The sequence below is a fragment of the Orussus abietinus genome, unplaced genomic scaffold (assembly GCF_000612105.2).
Source record: "Orussus abietinus isolate OABI.00-Male unplaced genomic scaffold, Oabi_2.0 scaffold100, whole genome shotgun sequence".
Classification (NCBI taxonomy): domain Eukaryota; kingdom Metazoa; phylum Arthropoda; class Insecta; order Hymenoptera; family Orussidae; genus Orussus; species Orussus abietinus.
In genome coordinates, this window is record NW_019394268.1 from 162394 (window position 1) to 179785 (window position 17392).

Consider the following 17392-nt stretch of genomic DNA (forward strand, 5'->3'; position numbering starts at 1 on the left):
ATATTCTTCATAAACCTATCATTTTCATCGGTTCTGCAGATACGCGGTAATTACGTATACGTTTATGTCCGTTGTTGAAAAGTTTCCGGACTGCAACAGGAAGGTGGTCGCATTCTAAAACACTTAATCGTTTACAAACTATGTAACCACAAGCTTCTCCCGAAATCTCGTTTTATCAGCGGAAGTTTCTCCACGTGCCATCCGATTTATGTAGAATCGATCGCAGAAAATGTAGGTCTCCGTTTTTAATGTTCTTAAACATCGTTTATCGATTACTTTCTTCGCTAATGAGTTGGAGAAATCCACCACGCAGTTATTACAATTTACCAATATTTTCTTTTCTAGGTATTGGTAACTCTATTTACTTTCGCGTACACGTATATATTTCTAGATCGGTCAACTATTTCGAGAGCTAGGTAATCCGTTTTTCAAACCGCTCAGTTCGAAAAAAAGTCGATCAGTCCACAGGCGTAGAAAAATTAGAAAACTTAATATACAGATCGTAGCATAAAGGAGCTATCTTGCTAGTCGATTGGAATACAAGATTGCTTAAAGCTCCTTGTCTTCCGAATAGTATGGAACGCGAATTACAGGAAATAAAATGACCTGCATGCAGATGGCATAAAGGAAATTGGGTATTACATCGTTCAACCCCGATCGACGAATACTTCCGACTTCATCCGACTAGAATTCGTTTTTTCGAACTTTAACGTCTTATTCGCTATCGGAACTAGTTCGATTATAAATCGGAACGTATAGTTCGGTCTACGCGACGCATTTCCTACACTTTTAACAAAATCTAGTTGCATATAACATTTTCTTGGGTTAACGAAAAATTGATTCGACGTCGTACACGGTGCAAATGTCCGTCTCTATACATGGAAGACATAGCGAAAAATATATATTATCCTTCTCGACGTTCGTTTCTCTGGTAGAAACGCGGTAATGCAAGTAAAACGACATCCCGTCGTGTCGTGTACTCTAACAACACGTGTTAATCGTCCAACTATAGGCGCTTGAGCCGAATCCATCGGTTTAATGATTTAAAAAAATAGAATCTGTATCATAGGACTTCCAGCTTTAGCACCCCTAAACTTCTGCACCCAGTATCAAACGGAGTACGATGAGCTATGATCTACGTAAAAGAGGAGGAACCCATACCGAAGGGAAATCATTTCTATGAACAAATTTCAGCTACTTCGCATCGAATGAGTCGAAAACTTCTACGATATTCTTAAACGTATTCGAATTCACGTAAACAATTTTAAGCAACCTCGGACCCGAAGGATGAACAAGCGGGGTAGGATCGGAAACGAGCAGGATCCGATCTTTAGATCTCGATAAATGAGAGGTATCGAGTCGACATCGATTCCTTCTTAAATCGCTATTACTTCGACTAGACCGCACTGTATAGGACGGGGCCTTTTCCTAGTCCGAAAAATGTTTTAAATAAAGGAAAAACGTCTCGTCTGGAGCAAAGTACTCGAGTCAAGTTAGCTCTCAGGTCACCCCCATTTCCCGTACTGTACAAGTATTTTCCTGCTACTTTTAATAGTATCTCCTACGTTATTATCAATGTTACGATCGAATGCTTGAGTTTATCGTGTGTAGGTGTACATACGAAGCAGCAAACGGATACACATGCTTTTTTTTTCTTTTACAAGTCACATCGCGCATTCTGTGTGTACGTGTGTACGTGTTTCGTATATTATCACAAAGAGGGCCTTTGAAGGCTCATATAACACATATCTTGTGAGTACATCGTGTTCTTTGCGTAGAAGTGGATACTCCAAACGACGAGCGTGAATTGGCAAAGACGCTGGACTATCATAGCCATTGCGTTAATACACCCTTCGGATTGTCGTAATCGGTGATGGGACCGATACTTTTAAGAGATATCTAGACAAGAGGTACAGAGTCAAAAATATACCGCGAGTCGTATAAAAAAATACTTTGTGCCCGATACTCTGTTTACGGTTACGAGTACCGTTCCTTTCAATTTTCGATAAAGTACCGAGGAGTAGAAAGCATTACGCTTCCGATGACATCCTGGAAACACATCGGTTTTGTGTGAAAATAGCAGTAGGTACTACACTTGTACGTTGTACACGTTGTACACAGCCACAGGTACGCGAAAGGTTAGTGCGCATAAAATATGTGCCACGTGTACGTCTCGAAATAGATATATGCGCAATAAGTCATTTATGCTTAGTACGTGCACCATGGTAATCGAAACCATGATCAAATATTTAATTTCACCGGACACGTACTTAAACTTCTATATGTTTCTTTTCCCTACAGCAAAGAATTCTATGAGTCTTACTTTAGAATCGCGTCTAACTTCCTCCGAATTCTACCTCATATCGAGTTCCGGGACGATTCCAAATTTTTTGACCTGACATTTTCCTTTCTCTAACGATTTCGTAAATTTTCAGATTTTCTCTTTAGTTTTTGGGTCTCCGGGAGTCGTCGATAATTTTTAAGTATTTATAATATTAGTATGCATAGCTCTCCTTTTTAGGAGGATATTTTAGGATTATCCGCTTCAACCGATTCGTCATTTCGTCTAGCTTTTCCCTACTTGTTCGATACTGTACAGTTTCATAGAAAAATGCTCCACGCCTGCCACTCCTAGCACTTATCTCCACGTCGATAAAAAACACTCGACATGCCTCTACCAGCTACTGACTTCTAGCACCGTCGACTACAATATCGGTAGTTAACGTTCTCTTTTTGACATCGCCTTGTCATTACGCTTAACCTGAGAGTAAGGCCCATTTTCTGTTGCCTTAAGGTATCACCTGCACCGCGAATAACCCTCGTTACTCGTACGTAGAAGACGTTTTACTCGACTTTCTTGGACATGCAATCCTTGGCACGAAGTCAAGGTGCCATTCGAAGATCGCGCGGAACGTATTTGCATCGATTGCGTAAACACGCATGTGCAATTGCGGAAATTTTCTACTTAATTTGAATTCGTTAAAAAATTCACATTTCCTGGATATCACGAGATGGCTCATTTTAAATATTTGTATACTCTTGTCATTATTTTTGAATTCTCGATGCCAAAGTGAACTGACCCGAAATAATCACTTTTCGATTGCCTCGTCAAAATTTGATAATTTTCCGGGCTTAATAGGAATAAAAATCGATTCTTTCCCTGAACTCGGTCCGCGTAGAATTCGAATGGCCGTTTTCTTGACCTCGCGAGATCCTAGCTTCCATCTTTCCACCTTTTACCATCCGGGGAAACCTTTTCCCTGGCTAGAGGCGCCATTTACCATTTCACGCTCGTCGATGGTTATCCAAAGCACAGATTTCGTCTGCCGTTCTTTCTTAGCATCGAGTTGTACTTAAGTCAGTCAAGCAGTGTGCATAAAGTGACAGAGGGGTTTTACGGACGATCGGTCGAACGCTCGTCCTGCAGAACTTGCGAGCATCCTCGGTGGCCAGCCACATTACCTTCATCTGAAATTCCCATGGGTGAACCGCGATAATTCGATTCTTTCACGGTCGGTGATAATAATCGACCGAGGAAATCGAACGATCGCTCTCGTACTCACCTGCTGTTCAAGCAGCTCAGGCTCACCGGAAGTGGTTCCGAACTCACCGCTGGGATATGACCGGCCACGGTTTCCAGCAATGGATACCACTGGGCGACTGGTTTTCTTGGATTATCCAGCATTTCCAGCCAATGGTCGCGTCCAATTCCGATAAAGCTGGAGCCTATCGCCGTGCAACCCATGAGTTCGTTCGAACCAATCCTGAAAAATGATCGCCTCGATATAGGTTTCAATCTGAATGTACAAATCTATAATTTTCTTAAATACTTTAGCCTAACCAGACGCGACGAGACCATACCATCCCGATGGAACCCGAGTGGTATTATCGCGAAGTCATATTTAACATACATAGCTTGATGTAAGGCAGCCATAAGTCTTTCTCATTGCCTTCTAGAGGTGAGTTAACGTTACGTATAAACGTCAGCAGTCGTTACCTGTCATAATCGATCACTTTCACTATGAGACTGACGTCCTCGATGTTGTCAGCAGGTACATCAAAGACCAACGCCTCGTTGTAAACCGGACACAAGGTGCGCTTCTTAACGGTGGTCTTCTTCTTCTTTATTCTCTTTCCTTGACACAGGAGATACACCTTCACGTACGGATCTGCACAAACAACGAGAAACTGAGAAGCGGAAAATCTGAATACACCATCGATGCGAAAATAATTTAACCGGGATGGACGGAGAAATTGACGCGGTGAATCTACCTTGGTCATTGAATGAAATCTGGCGTTTGCGTAGACGGGATTAATCAAGAGTTCGTCGCTCTTAAGCGGCGTTCGACCCGTTGAACCGCCGTCAGAAACGCGTCCTTAAACTCGGTTATTTCCCCGGAACGGTACATAACTTCACGCGGAAGAAAGCTCGGTGTAAATGCTTACCGGAAGAGCCGGTTATGTCCATCGCCTTCAGATTTCTCGCCTTAATGACGGTCAGCGTGAGACGCCCAGCGGTTGGAAGATAGCACAAGGACAGCATCAGCTCGCCTAGGTTCACCTTTTCCTGGGATGAGGAAAGTTAACGACGCGTTGTACGCGTTCGGTGATTATGAAAAAAAAATCTAGAAGTTGTAAAAAAATTCCGAGCAACGGGGTTTACCTGAAGCGCGCAGTAGATGTTCATGGTGTACTCGATCTCCTGCTCGAGATCGGTGCAGTCCAGCAGCCCCTTCAGAACCACCTGACCGATCAGGTCGTGTCGTGAGAACCGATCGAAGTCGTAAACCGAGAATTGCAAGTAACGTTCTCGCAAGTCCTCGTAAGGTACGCTGAAAAATGTATACTCGATGTTAGGAGTCGACAGACCGGAACGAGGAGAAAAATTAAAAACGGCGCGCCCATGTAATTACGGTATTTTTTATTAAATACTATACGCCGCATGGTATATTAATCGTATCCCACGCAGTCGACCACTTCGACGGGATTAACTGATGGCTAATTTAGTAATTATTCTAACTGCACGTTAATGATTTACGACGAATCAGGCCCGAGTATTAGATTCCCCGATCCAGTCGCGTTTAATTATCGGAGGTGCCGCACTCGCGGGCAATTCCTTCGGTTTATGTAATTTTATTATTGGCAGGCGTTAATTCGGGTTACACCGAGTCCGTAAATAAGGCATTCGAGTTATTTGATATAACTCGAGATACCGCGGGTTTTTGCGAGGTCGGACATACCTGGCAGGTTTTTCATCGATCAAAGACGGAGAAAGTAAATTGCCCCGATCGCGAGAAATGACGCGATAATCACTTTTTATTAACGGGTTCTTTCAGGGAATTTTATTTGCCGCGTACTTTGCGAGCTACGGGGCTTACCTGAAGATGAAGGTCTCGTTGAAAATCGGGTTTAGGTTCTTCCGATGCACCTTGGTCTGAAATTTCTTCTTTCTGTCCGGCAAGAGGTACACCTTCACGTAGGGATCGCTGCTACCGGTCACGTCCTTTATTGGCAATTCTCGAGCTTCCAAGACCTGGCAACGAGTCGAACGATCGAATCGCGATTCTTGCGGGTATTTACGAGAAATCTCGAATTGAATTGCATTTAATAGCGACCAAAATGGCGGAAGCAATTTCGAGGCCTTTCTTGGGCGGTGCTAAAACCGACGAAGCAATTATTTCGGGCCCACGCTCGCGGAAGAAAAACTTTTTGTCGTCCTTGGTTAGCGGTCGATTAAATTAAAATACATGCAATTACAGACATTCCTCCGAGTTAGGAGTTTCTCCAAGTCCCCGATAACTCACTTTGACAACCAAGCCGTCGATCTCTTTGTCGTAGCGAAGGGCAAAGTGCAGTTTGCCGGCGTATTCCATTTCCACGGTGCTGGAACTTTCATTGCTCTCTTGGCGAACGAGTTCCTTCTTGTAGAGCTCCGGCTGAGAAAAGTGGGAAGACCGATAACGGCGCATGAAATAATCACCGGGAAATAAATATGCAGCGAGTGCCGACGCTTTGAAGAAGCTGTTTCCGCAACTTTTGCGACGATCTTAATGTCATGCCCCGAGAAAATTGATTACTTTATAGGAAATAAAATTGTCGGGTCGAATGGGTCTTTCCTAGACATTGTAGCGAAGGTTTCCGTACCTTCAGGAGTCCAAGGCTCGAATCGCTTCGATTCTCGAGGCTGCATATGCTGAACTTGATGTTGGGCAGGTCGAGGCGATGGGACAATTGTCGCTGGAAGGTCTGGTGTCTCATGGGGACTATCGGTAGGGTCGTCTGTCGCAATACCTGAGGGACGCAACGACATTGTCACGGGCTGTCATGGACCACGACGAGGAGGTATCTTGGCCGAACAATGGCACTCGATGCAAATAGAGGTATCCATTACGGCGATAATTCCCGATAACGACGAGATGTGCGATAGCCGCGTTAACGCTTCGACAGGAAATTGCCTACCGATGCCCATCGTCCATCGAGGACGACATGCAGGTCGCGAAGTGACCTCTATTTTTAATCGAATTTCTTGCAAAGTAATATGGATTCGCGCGTTTGTCACGGATGCACCGAGATGGGACTGCTTTTGATACCTTCTTGCTGTCCTTCTGTTCCTGGATGTACTCGTGGGTAATCGGTTCTGACTGGAGATCGGGCAAGGAATGGCTGATTCGAATAGCATTTTGTTGGGCGAGTTCTCCTTCGGCGTCCTCGTCGCTTTCTTGCCTGGCGACTCCCATGAGCCACTTCCAGGTGGAGGAACATTGGAAACTGACGGCTGCCAAAAATACCAACGCCATCAGGGCGACCCCCGTTCCGATCAACAGTTGGTACGGGAAACTGTCGCTCCACTCTTCTGAAAATTAACAGACTTCCGCTGAAATGGCCAACAAGTGATGTTATTAAGGAGGACCTCTGGGGAGAAAGTCTACGTGAACCTAGCACTACGCGAAGCGTTGTCAAAAAAAAAAAATGCGTTCATCGGGATATCTTAAGGTGACAGGAAAATCTCGTTTATGAAACTTTACTTTTTGTCAAAAGCAATTTTACGGATGCAGAGACTTTCCTTAAGATCGCCACATTCGCGTGGTAAAACTTTGAACAATTTGGAACACCCACTTCCAAGGAAAGTTTCATAAACGATCGACTCCTCGAATGCCCGATAACCTGAAAATCGCGACAAAATCCTCCGAGCTACGAAAAAAGTGGAATCCCGAGAGCCCGATGAGTTACCGACTTTTGCGTTCGAGACCCTATTACATGTTCTGCGGAAAACTGACGTAAATCTTCATGAGCTTTCGAAAAAGCTCGGCGATCCCGGGACGGCGCAGTAAAGTACAATATATCCCGGTCTATTGCTTATGAACTTATATGGTCATAAGTGAAGAAGAGGTTCTCCGGTTCAACGACGTTGAAGTTTATGAACGCTTATTTTATCCCTGCACCTCTCCGTCAAATTAAAGTCGTTATTAAAAAAAATGTACCGAGGAGTAGTTTATTTTTTATAGCACGGAAAAAAATATGGTCGCGAAATGGAAGGAAGGTGAAATTCGCGAATTTTGAAAATGGTTAGCTCCGGATTGGATACTTCTTACCGGTTGTCTCTTCGATACCTACGATAACGTTACAATGAAAAGCCGATTACCCCGAGCATTTAAAATTTTAATCACCACGGTTGATCGATCGATCGACATCGGTATCGATATGCCCGTCGATTAATCCCGGATGAAAACGCGATCGCGCCTGGTCGACTGCAGTTTTTCTTCTGTTTTAATTAATTACGAGCTCCATCGCGAGAAATGGATTATTATATTAACGTTTCTTGGCAACAAAAGCAAAAAAGATAATCAGAGAAAAAGCGGCCGATTTAATTTCCTCTAGTAAACGAACCACTGCTTTCACAGTAGCAAAGAAAAAGGCAGGTTAGTTTTCCTCGACGACTGATCTTAACGACATTTGATTATTTGTTTAACTAAAGAACGTCATTTCGTTATCTCCATAATTAATTATTATCTTAAAGTTTTGATCGGAGGTTACCGTGAAATTAAGTTGTAGGTACATAGACGGCGCGTCTCGAACGTCTCGATGACAGTGACGGGAGGGAACGGGAGAAACGGGAGAAACGGGAGAAACGCGTGGGCGTTCCGGGGTTATTCTCGAGGAAGGAAGACCGAATTCGTGGGCGAGTCTCGAGGACTCTTGTCTGCTCGCACCCAGGAAAATAACATCCGTCCCTGACCTTCTTCCTCCCACGTAAGCAGGAAACGCGTGCTATTTTCCGAAGGTTTTCCGGAACTTCCTAACTCGAGCTCGCTAAGCGTCATCGGTTTCACTCTGCACCGTGAATTCCCGTCATCGATTTCTCCCCCGATGTGCGCAACACATTGTTCCTTTTCGCGTAGAAATATTTTTCGGTAACTCTTTCGGTACCAGGATGATCTATGAATCGAGTTTCCGCTCGGTCTATCCACGAACGAGCGAAATGGATCGAGAGGAATTGTATAAAGGCATTATTCGCGCTTTCCAATTCCAGAGGTTTTCATTTTCCAACGGCGGGAACTCCCGGGTGTTTTCGACGTGTCGGGGTGAAACGTATTCGGGTTCTTACGGGCATTGGACATTGATGGAGTAAGGCGTACCCGGCGAGCATTCGTCAACGGAATCTCGAAGATATGACCAGAAAATTACGCACGCCCGCTTCCTCCATTGACGATCTAAGCACACATAACGTTCCCTTTGACGACCTATTCGGCTTTGAGGATGCTCGAATGCGCCAAGAGGAACGAGAACGAGAGGCACGCCACGTGGAACTCGGCTTAAGACCTTGGAGGGTCTTCATCAATCACATCGACAGCTACCATGGGAAAAAATTGGCAGATGTGAGCGACCTTCTTTCGGTTTTTGTCTCCTTAGCAAACCTTAAGTATAATTCGAGCATCGACGATGGACCTACAACTCGTGGTGAAAGTACCTTTTCCCTTGCTGCATTGCTGCAAATTTTTGGTTGAAGAGTCCAATTTATGGGAATTTTACATTGGAGAGAAAATTTGCCCGGGTCGACTCGATTGGTTGATTCAATTTTGTAGTTTTTGCCCGAGCACTTTTACGATGCTCCTCGCGCAGATGAAGATTTTCTTGGGGAGGAGGAGGAGGATGAGGATGTTGGGGAGGAACGCGTTTCCGGATTCGACAAGACCGAAGTGGCTGCCACCAAGAGTGCTGAAATGCCCAGGAAATTCGAAGTAATTGGCACGGTAATGGATCGCGAGGTACGCAGGAAGGAATTTCATCAATTTAATGCGTTTCAGGATTATTACGTATATAGAAAGGTACACGTTATTATTACGTCTATGTAATAAAAGTAACCGTTCCTACGTGGAGGAATAATCCCGTGTCAAGGATCACGGAGAATAGCTTTGAGCAATGTGAATTTTTATTTAAATGAAAATTTTTCCGTCGCAGTATCGGATACCGGAAGATGTCACCATGGTTATTAAGTGCGAAGCCGAGAGAGAGTCATTTTTATCCGAGTTAATGAAATGTGGTTATGTCATCTATGACATCACTCACGATGCAAGTCAGATCGCCGAAGCTCAGTGGGCTCTTGAAGGTTAATCGAAACTTGCAACTGTTGATAATTCGATGAAATCTAATTATTTTCCGTCAAATTAGTCCTCGACGGGTAGCGGGCAACTAAGCAGCTAGGACTTTCAATAAATACTTTCAAGCACTTCGGCACATTGCCTTCCATTTAAATATATACCTTGCCTGCGACTAACCCAACGTAAAAAATAAATATTTAATTACTTATCTTAGCAATTACCCGAGAATTGGAAAAGATGAAAGAGGAAACACCTAAGGCATTTAAACGGAGCGAGGGAACTCGTCACTTTATCCTAATATCCACGATAATGACTTGGGCCTTGACAAAGCCATTGGACCCCGAAGATCCGGATCTACCTTTAACGGAAGCAGATTTCCGAAAACGAAGACCGCATCCCAATTTTAAGGAGCACATCCGGTGTGAAAAAAATGTAACGTCGGTTAAAAAGAACACAAAAGTGGCGGACAAATTTAAATCGTTGGTCCTTTGTTGCGGAATAACTTATGGCGACGAGGAGGGTCCTCTGCATTTTCTATTCAAGATGGCCTGGCAAAACGAGTCTTATTTGCCAGTTTTTGGCCGAGGCAATAATAAAATCCCTCTGCTGCACGTCCGCGATATCGTCTCGTAAGCTTGAGCTTCGATAATCCAATTGCAAATTTCCGACAAATCTATACTCCAAACATCCCGGACAAATTCATAACGTCATTTTATTTAAGCCATTAAATATAAATTTATTTTCAGGAGTGTCTTCAGGTTTTTGAGAGACTGGCCGAAATTGCGGTACATCGTCGCAGTGGAACAAGAGGCCGCAACGCAAAAAGCCATCGTTAACGTATGTCTCCCAAAAAATTAGAACCATCGAAATCAATTATAATTCGCGTTGATGCATTACCGATCGAAAAGTCCTTTGCAAAATAATTGCGAAAATGTTTGGTATCCACATTTTCGTATTATCCAGACAATCAGCAAAGGATTGACAACGGGAAGGATAAAAAGTATCGCGAAAGAGGAGGCATTTATTTTACGGGACGTCACTCAGAAAAGTTACGACGTTATGAATTTGAACCTAGTAATCGCTCCGGCTTACTTGGTCGATCAGAATTTATCTTGGCACTTCGAGTTGCCTTTTAAGGACAATTTAGATGCGATCGTCAAAGAGTACAAGAATGCACGGAATTTGCATCCCGTTAAAGTGATCGTCCTGGGACCTCCGGCATCCGGAAAGACGCGCGTCGCCAATTACATCGCGAAACATTATCGATTGCATTACATTTGCGTTAAGTCTTTGATCGGAGATACTGTCCAGAAGTTGGTGAGTTTTCAATTATCACGTCGACATTGTACAATGCTTCCCGCGGTTAAATAAAAATCGAACATCGTTGTCAAATCTATGGAAAGAATCGAGACATCGAGGCTGCCAAAGTCAAAGACACGGTAGAGGAACAAAATGACGAAGAGGAGGCCCTCGAAGACATTGACGAGGACGACGAAGACGCAAACGAAACGGAAACCGGAGTCGAACAATTACAAGAACAATTGGATGAGATTCAAACCGCTCTAGCCAAGGGCAATGGTCGTCTCGACGATGATTTGTTGAATAAGTTATTGTCTTTTACATGTCAATGAATTTTAAAACGATCGCCTTTTAATCCCTGCATTAATTTCTATTAGGACATGTTTTAATACCGGTCACATATTTATACGATTATGTTTAGAATCATGCTACAACGTCTGTTATCCAAAGAGTGTCAAAATCAAGGATACGTCCTGGATGGATACCCGAAGACGTTGGAACAGGCTAAGAGCCTTTTCGGGGTCGGGGACGAGGACGAGGAGAGGGAGGAAATGGAAGTTCCTGGAGGAAATGTCAAAATTATGCCGGAGCTGGTAATTTCACTAGAAGCGCATGACGAATTTCTGATAGAGCGAGTAATCAACCTACCCGAGAAGGAAGTTCAGGGGACGCATTACATGGAAAGGGAGTTTCTCCGCCGCTTACGAGAATACAGGTATTTGTTCTCCGATTACAGCCAAGGTGCAAGATAAAGATTTAACGACACCGTCGAAGAAAGCTCGTGGAAGTATCGCTCTTTTTACAATTAACACGCGTTGCCTCGTTTACCGATTATCGGACAGTGAGAACGTTCGCGTCGGTCGGCCGGAACAGCTGTTCGCTTTTTGTTCATATTTTTCCCGTAAAAAAAAGCTGACCTTTAACTATCATTCGCACCGTCACAAGGGAGAGAAACACGCTCGACAACACCCCGTTGCAATTTTTCGACGAGCTGGAAGTGCATCCGCTAATAATACCCGTAGAGGACGACGTTTGCCCGGACATGTTCCCGACGTTTCATCGATGCCTGGAAAAGCTCGGAGAGCCGCGAAATTACGGTAAAATAAACTCGAAACTCGCAAAACCCGACGCGAAACCCCGTCCCCGCCGAAAGGATCATTCCGTTTCACTTCCGTCGTAATTCCGCCGATCGTCCGCGGTGTAACGTGCGCGATCCAGGAATTTCGTGTCGATGTTAAGGGGTGTGAAAATGGAATTTAAACGCGACATATACCGGCGAGAAAATTCAGGACTCAGCTGTTCATTTTCCACCCCGCTGATCTTCGGACGTACTTTCAAACGATTCCTGATGACTCAGGACCGACACCCGAAGAAACGGAGGCGAGCAGAGAGCGGGAGGACGCGGTGGCGCTTGCGGCAAAGCTGGCGGAAGAGGCGCGGAAAGCTAGAGAGGACTCCGAGCGGAAAAAGGAACGCGTGGAAAAGATGATGGAATGGGTAAGTGGCTTATCGTACGACACGTGTACGATTACGTCCTACCGAGGTGTCGGATGATTTCGTACTTCCTCTTGGAGCCACGTTTCCTCTTAACGCAACGTTTCCACTTGGGGAGTATCAGGACGTATTAAGGCGATACGAAAAAAGCGTCTCGTTTATGTTACTTTTTTGCGAACTGGGTGTACCGAATCGACTACAATTTTACCGCCTTAACATCTAAGGAAGGTTCCGATACGCGACGCAACATTATCCTCGTCTCTTTATCGGCGAGAGTGATCGCGCAGAATTCCCAGTACGGATCTTTTCGCGTCGTTTCCTTAATGCCGTGGCTCCCCCGAGGAGGAGAGGAATTTATTCGCAAGCCGCGCCTCTAGAAATCGTTTTATTTCCCTGAGAGGAAAACTCAATTTCTAAACGGAACGCTGATAGACACTTGACAGGATGGTTCCATTTCAGACTAACCTCATGGAAAAGCTGAAGGAGGAGGAAGAGGAGCGTCTCGGTATTTCGAGCGAGCCTTTGCGACAATATCTCGTCAAGTACGTGTTTCCGACATTGACGCGAGGCCTCATAGAAGTCGCGAAATTGCGACCCGAAGACCCAGTCGACTATCTCGTGAGTTTCCGATTTGCACTTTTTCATTAATAATTTTAAACGCGTCCCCAAGGTTTATCCAAAATTACCATCATGCTTATTGTAAAACGGATAGCGCAATTTAAACTTGGCATTACCGTGGCATTGCCAGCTGCGGTCTGCGAGCTTTGCCCGGGTTCAAAATCGTATACGTGTACTCGCGGGCCTTTGTCGGCACGTCAAATAAAGTTTTAATTAAATTTGAAAACGAAGCAAAATTTATTACGGGATGCAACCGTAAATGTACATTTTAGTGTTCGGTTGGAGAACGTCCGGCTACTAAATAAACTAAAAAAGGATTGAAATTAAACTCCATGATACGGATGAAGACTCGATTTTTAGAAAAAATTCCGTGCTTCCTTTTCCCTTTGCAGGCCGAGTATCTCTTCAAAGAGAACCCCGAGGGCAAGATGTTCGAGCCCGACTACACGGAAACCATGAGCCTGCTCTTGGACGCCATAGAGCGTCTTCGGAAGGATATCCTGCCGCTCGGCGAACTCGACGAGGACGCGAGGACCTGCCTGAAAAGGGACGAGGCCTCCGAGAAGCCCGAGACCGACCAATCGGGGATTACCGACGCCGACCCGACGTTAATCGCGGGGGGCACCTCCGTTCCCGGTGGAGGCGAAGCTCGTGATCGACCCTGAAGACGAAACTCGATCGACCGATTGGAAGTTGAAGCGCGCGATATTTGTTTAATACCTGTCCACCAAATTAGGCGTATTTACATACGGAAGTAAATAGAGGTCGAAACGCGAAAACGAGAGGCCAGCCGCACATTACGAAAACCTTTTTCGCGACCCCGTCCGGATTTCGCGACATTTTGGAGACGCGTTCGGCATTCTGTATAGCGATTATTGGACAAGTTGGGGAAGTCCTACAGGAATACCGGCGATATTATTGGCTGGATGTCCCGAGGATATTTGTCGACTTCCATTCTGGTCGATTCGAGAGACCTCGAGACCAAGGAGTGACCATGACCCTATCGTTATAACCACCTGCATGGAAAACCATTAAATATCGGACACGATGAATAGCCTGACACCTGAATCGCCATCCGACATTCCGTCATTCGTTACGGTTTCGCGAGTAAATGGCAAGGTGGTTCCTTTCGTTAACACCTCGTGGAATTTTCCAACGCGGCGATTAAAAGTTCCCAAAAATTGATAAGCATCGAAATTTACGGATTGATTATTAGGACGCCCGAAGCGCGTACACCGCGTAAATATTTGTTGCAATAATCCGCACCCGGCGTATATTGCGTTAATTAAACCGGCAGGGATGAGCGTTTATTACGAGCAATTTGGTAGTGTTTGTTCTAACTCAGGGCTTGCAAGTTACGGGAATAAATCTGCTCTAAAGATGCGCTTAAAAGTTGGCTCTTTCGAGGCAGGAGGTCTATCGAGCCGGTCTTCTTCGCCCGAGGTCAAGGCTGCGGATTCCACATTGTTTCGCATCTTCGATACGCATTAGGCTTTATCCCTCCATTGTAAGGAAAATGCCTGATCGTATAATCCGGGACATGCGCAACCGAGCGAAAAATCGTTGCCGCGACTTCCATCCCCGTGAAAAAAATCTCGACGTTTCTGCCATTTGCCCATCGATCCGAATATTACTTTTATTTACGATAATTCCGACAGACCTCGCGATGCCCGCAAAATATTTCCCCGCGCGATACGACATAACGTATCATAATCGGCAGTGGCGAAACGTCACATCCCTAAAAAGGAGTCCGCATCCGCGGTGGCGAAATCGGATTAATCGACTGTCCGCGGGTAGCCGGTGGTTGGCGACCGCTCCGCGTCCGCCACTATATCTGTATAGAGCGAACACCTGTTAGCAGCGGAGTCCCGAGCTATCGGCTTTAAAGCTCGCGAGCGAACCTTCTGGCTCGCCCAGGAGCTTTCAAAGGACGTCGGGCTTCCGAGGACTCGGCGAAACGGTCGCCGGATTCGTTCCGCCTCGACGACCGCTCGGCGTCGCGATCGGAGTAACCGAGTACCGGGGTCTTCTCGTTCACGGGGAAACTTCCTTCCGGACGCGCGCTTTCCCGGGGAAATCGGTTTTTTCCTCCCTGTCCCTGACCTTCCGAGTTTCGAGTCGTTACCCGGACGGATATAAATACCCTATTCATTTTTTCTACAACATACGCTCCCACCTCGAATTCTATCGCGGGAACGTCGACCGGGGTATTATCGTTAATATTCTTAACATCGCTAATATTATTATCATCGATACGATCGATATCAAAATTGTCCCGCCGTTATCGATCGAGCGAAGTCGCTTTCGCGATGAGGCTTACTTCAGGGGTGAGGCTCGATACCGATGCGTCCTTGCAGGGCTCGTCTTCGGGGAAACAGCGATGACCAAGGGCAAGCGACTCCCCGGGTCCCGTGGGGGGGAAAGTCCTCCACTCCCATTAGCTAACGTTCCTGGGGTCGGCCCCGGCGAGGAGCGTTCCCGAGAGGCCGCGCCGCCCCGTCTATCGACACTACCGAGCACTACCGCGCGAAGGTCGGAGAGCGACTGACCCGCGACTGACCCGCGCCGATCGCGAGCGATCGTCCTCCGCGACGGTGCCTCGCCCCACCCCTCGGCGGTCGACCGGCGAATCTCGAAAAGGACCGCTTTCGACCGGTCGAAAGCGGCGCCGCAAGCCAGGGAAACTCACCGGCATGGCCCTGCAGCGAATGGTTGGCCTCCTCGCTGGGCAAGACGGTCTCGGCCAGAACGCTCTCCGAGGCAGCCTTCACCACTCCCATGGCTCGCGTTGCCCGAGCACGAGTGCGCCCGGATGCTCGATCCGCTCCGGCCGAGTCGCGTCGCGGCCAGCGGCGCCGGCGCCCCCCGACGCCCCCCGCCACCCGCGCGTGACGTCACGCGCACCCCTAGGCCCGCGACGCGAGCTGGGCCGGGAACGTCCACTCCCCGCGCCGCGCGGGGCCGAGGGCAATGTCGACCAACTCGGTCTCGGTGAAGGTCTCGGCTCCCGTACCCGATAAATGCCCCCTCCCTCGCGCGCCCTGGAAACACCTGCTCCTCCCCCGCGGACGCCAAGGCTGCGGCGACGGTCGCTCTTTGGCGACTGCAATTAGCCGACTTCGACCCGTGGGTTCCTTTCTCGACCTTGATACCGCATCGGCGGGCCATCGAGACAGGAAATTGCCCTTACCCGCTGCAGCGGAATATCCAGCTAAGATCGTTCCTCTAACGCGACGGATCGCGTCCGATGCGAATCTATGAACGCGTTGCGGTTTTACTCCCTCGACAAGGGGTTCCGATTGAGTCGAGATCTCGCTCGCGTGTATTCGCTTTCCAGGGGTCGCTGTAAGGTACGGCGCTTAATTTATTTCATTCTCTTTGTTTCGGATAGGTTTTACTCGTCTGCCCCGGTACTTGGCGTTACCGGCGAGAAAAGTAATTCGCATAATTTTCCCGTTCGATGGCATCTCGTTTCGCGTACGTGCATCCCGAGTTCTCCCTCTATCTCCGTCCGTTCCGCGTCCTCCGTATCGCGCCCTCTCCTTCCAACGCGATACTTGTTGCACGCAACCGTAGCTTACCGGTGCTTTCCACCGAAAGGCTCTCGGGGGAGGATCGATCCGAGTTCACTCAAGGTCGAGCTTCTTGGATTACGGGGGAGGCTCTCTCTCGAGCTTTTCGACCGCCCGTCGAATTTCGCCCTTCGTCGGTCCGCAATCGATGGACCGAAATTCGTCCTTGTCCTTCTCACTCTGGACGGCTACTTCCCGGATTGACTCTCCCCGATCGCCCGCCATCTTTTATTGCAACCCTCGATCCGTCTCCACGATTCCGGCGTCGAATCGCCGAAGAATAAATAATGTTCTTTGACAGTGGCCCCGGATTCGAATAGTCCCGATATTCAAGATTTGGATCGTAATTTCGCTTCTTCGTCCAGATTTTTGCGTCGTACGCGGCTAGAAGCAGCTTTCTTTTTAAAGCCTCGTCCACGAGATATGTCGATAGCCGGCTTGGAGGAGGCCGGGACGTTCGAGGCGTAAAACGTCGAATGCATAAAATATGCAGGGCCCGGCGGAAGAGGAGCTCGCACGGAATCGCCGATTCGGCCTCGAGGGAGTGAATTCCGCATGCTACGCGGAGAATCCGCGATAGCGTGCGGTAAACGCATAATCGCGTCCGCAGTGGACCCGTTCGATCCGCCCTGAGTGCAGCAAACCGATGCACATCCTCGAGAAACGTCGAGATATGGACGCGCCCCGAAGCTCGCTCCGGTCCAGCTGGGCTTGCCTGCATCCGCCCTGCATTTCGGAGGCGAAACCTAGCTCATCTTTCATCGGCATTCTTCGCGAAAATTGGACCGGAAAGGTTCCTATACAAGATGG

General features: G+C 47.1%; 2 protein-coding genes across 4 annotated transcripts; one reads left to right on the top strand and one right to left on the bottom strand.

Moving 5' to 3' along the window:
- Positions 1 to 1532: 1532 nt before the first annotated feature.
- Positions 1533 to 15790, bottom strand: LOC105702733 (synaptotagmin-10). 3 transcript variants are annotated; one of them, XM_012430542.2, is made up of 10 exons: positions 15331 to 15469; positions 6591 to 6853; positions 6145 to 6291; positions 5805 to 5936; positions 5379 to 5533; positions 4664 to 4832; positions 4447 to 4567; positions 3998 to 4169; positions 3564 to 3764; positions 1533 to 3468 (listed from the first exon to the last, which is right to left on the bottom strand). In XM_012430542.2, exons 2-10 carry the CDS (start codon positions 6795 to 6797, stop codon positions 3465 to 3467), a joined length of 1308 nt encoding a protein of 435 aa, XP_012285965.1. In that variant the 5' UTR covers positions 6798 to 6853; positions 15331 to 15469; the 3' UTR covers positions 1533 to 3464. The 3 variants fall into 3 exon arrangements, with proteins under 3 accessions (XP_012285965.1, XP_012285976.1, XP_012285957.1); XM_012430553.2 differs by having other exon boundaries at positions 6591 to 6874; XM_012430534.1 differs by lacking the exons at positions 1533 to 3468; positions 15331 to 15469 and adding an exon at positions 15700 to 15790 and having other exon boundaries at positions 3560 to 3764.
- On the top strand, positions 7739 to 14535 carry LOC105702762 (adenylate kinase 7). Its single transcript, XM_012430590.2, has 13 exons — positions 7739 to 7919; positions 8531 to 8876; positions 9084 to 9266; positions 9460 to 9607; positions 9826 to 10228; positions 10346 to 10436; positions 10563 to 10916; positions 11003 to 11205; positions 11320 to 11613; positions 11844 to 11995; positions 12256 to 12395; positions 12852 to 13010; positions 13403 to 14535. The coding sequence occupies exons 2-13, from the start codon at positions 8670 to 8672 to the stop codon at positions 13673 to 13675; spliced, it is 2607 nt and encodes an 868-aa protein (XP_012286013.2). The 5' UTR covers positions 7739 to 7919; positions 8531 to 8669; the 3' UTR covers positions 13676 to 14535.
- Positions 15791 to 17392: the final 1602 nt, after the last annotated feature.

Coding starts and splice junctions, on each gene's coding strand:
- LOC105702762 (XM_012430590.2), top strand. CDS start 8,670: ATGACCAGAAAATTACGCACGCCCGCTTCCTCCATTGACGATCTAAGC. Junction 9,608..9,825: donor AGCTCAGTGGGCTCTTGAAG/GTTAATCGAAAC, acceptor CAATTACCCGAG/AATTGGAAAAGATGAAAGAG. Junction 13,011..13,402: donor AAGACCCAGTCGACTATCTC/GTGAGTTTCCGA, acceptor TTCCCTTTGCAG/GCCGAGTATCTCTTCAAAGA.
- LOC105702733 (XM_012430534.1), bottom strand. CDS start 15,790: ATGGGAGTGGTGAAGGCTGCCTCGGAGAGCGTTCTGGCCGAGACCGTC. Junction 6,854..15,699: donor TTCGCTGCAGGGCCATGCCG/GTGAGTTTCCCT, acceptor GTTAATTTTCAG/AAGAGTGGAGCGACAGTTTC. Junction 4,833..5,378: donor AACGAGACCTTCATCTTCAG/GTAAGCCCCGTA, acceptor TACATTTTTCAG/CGTACCTTACGAGGACTTGC.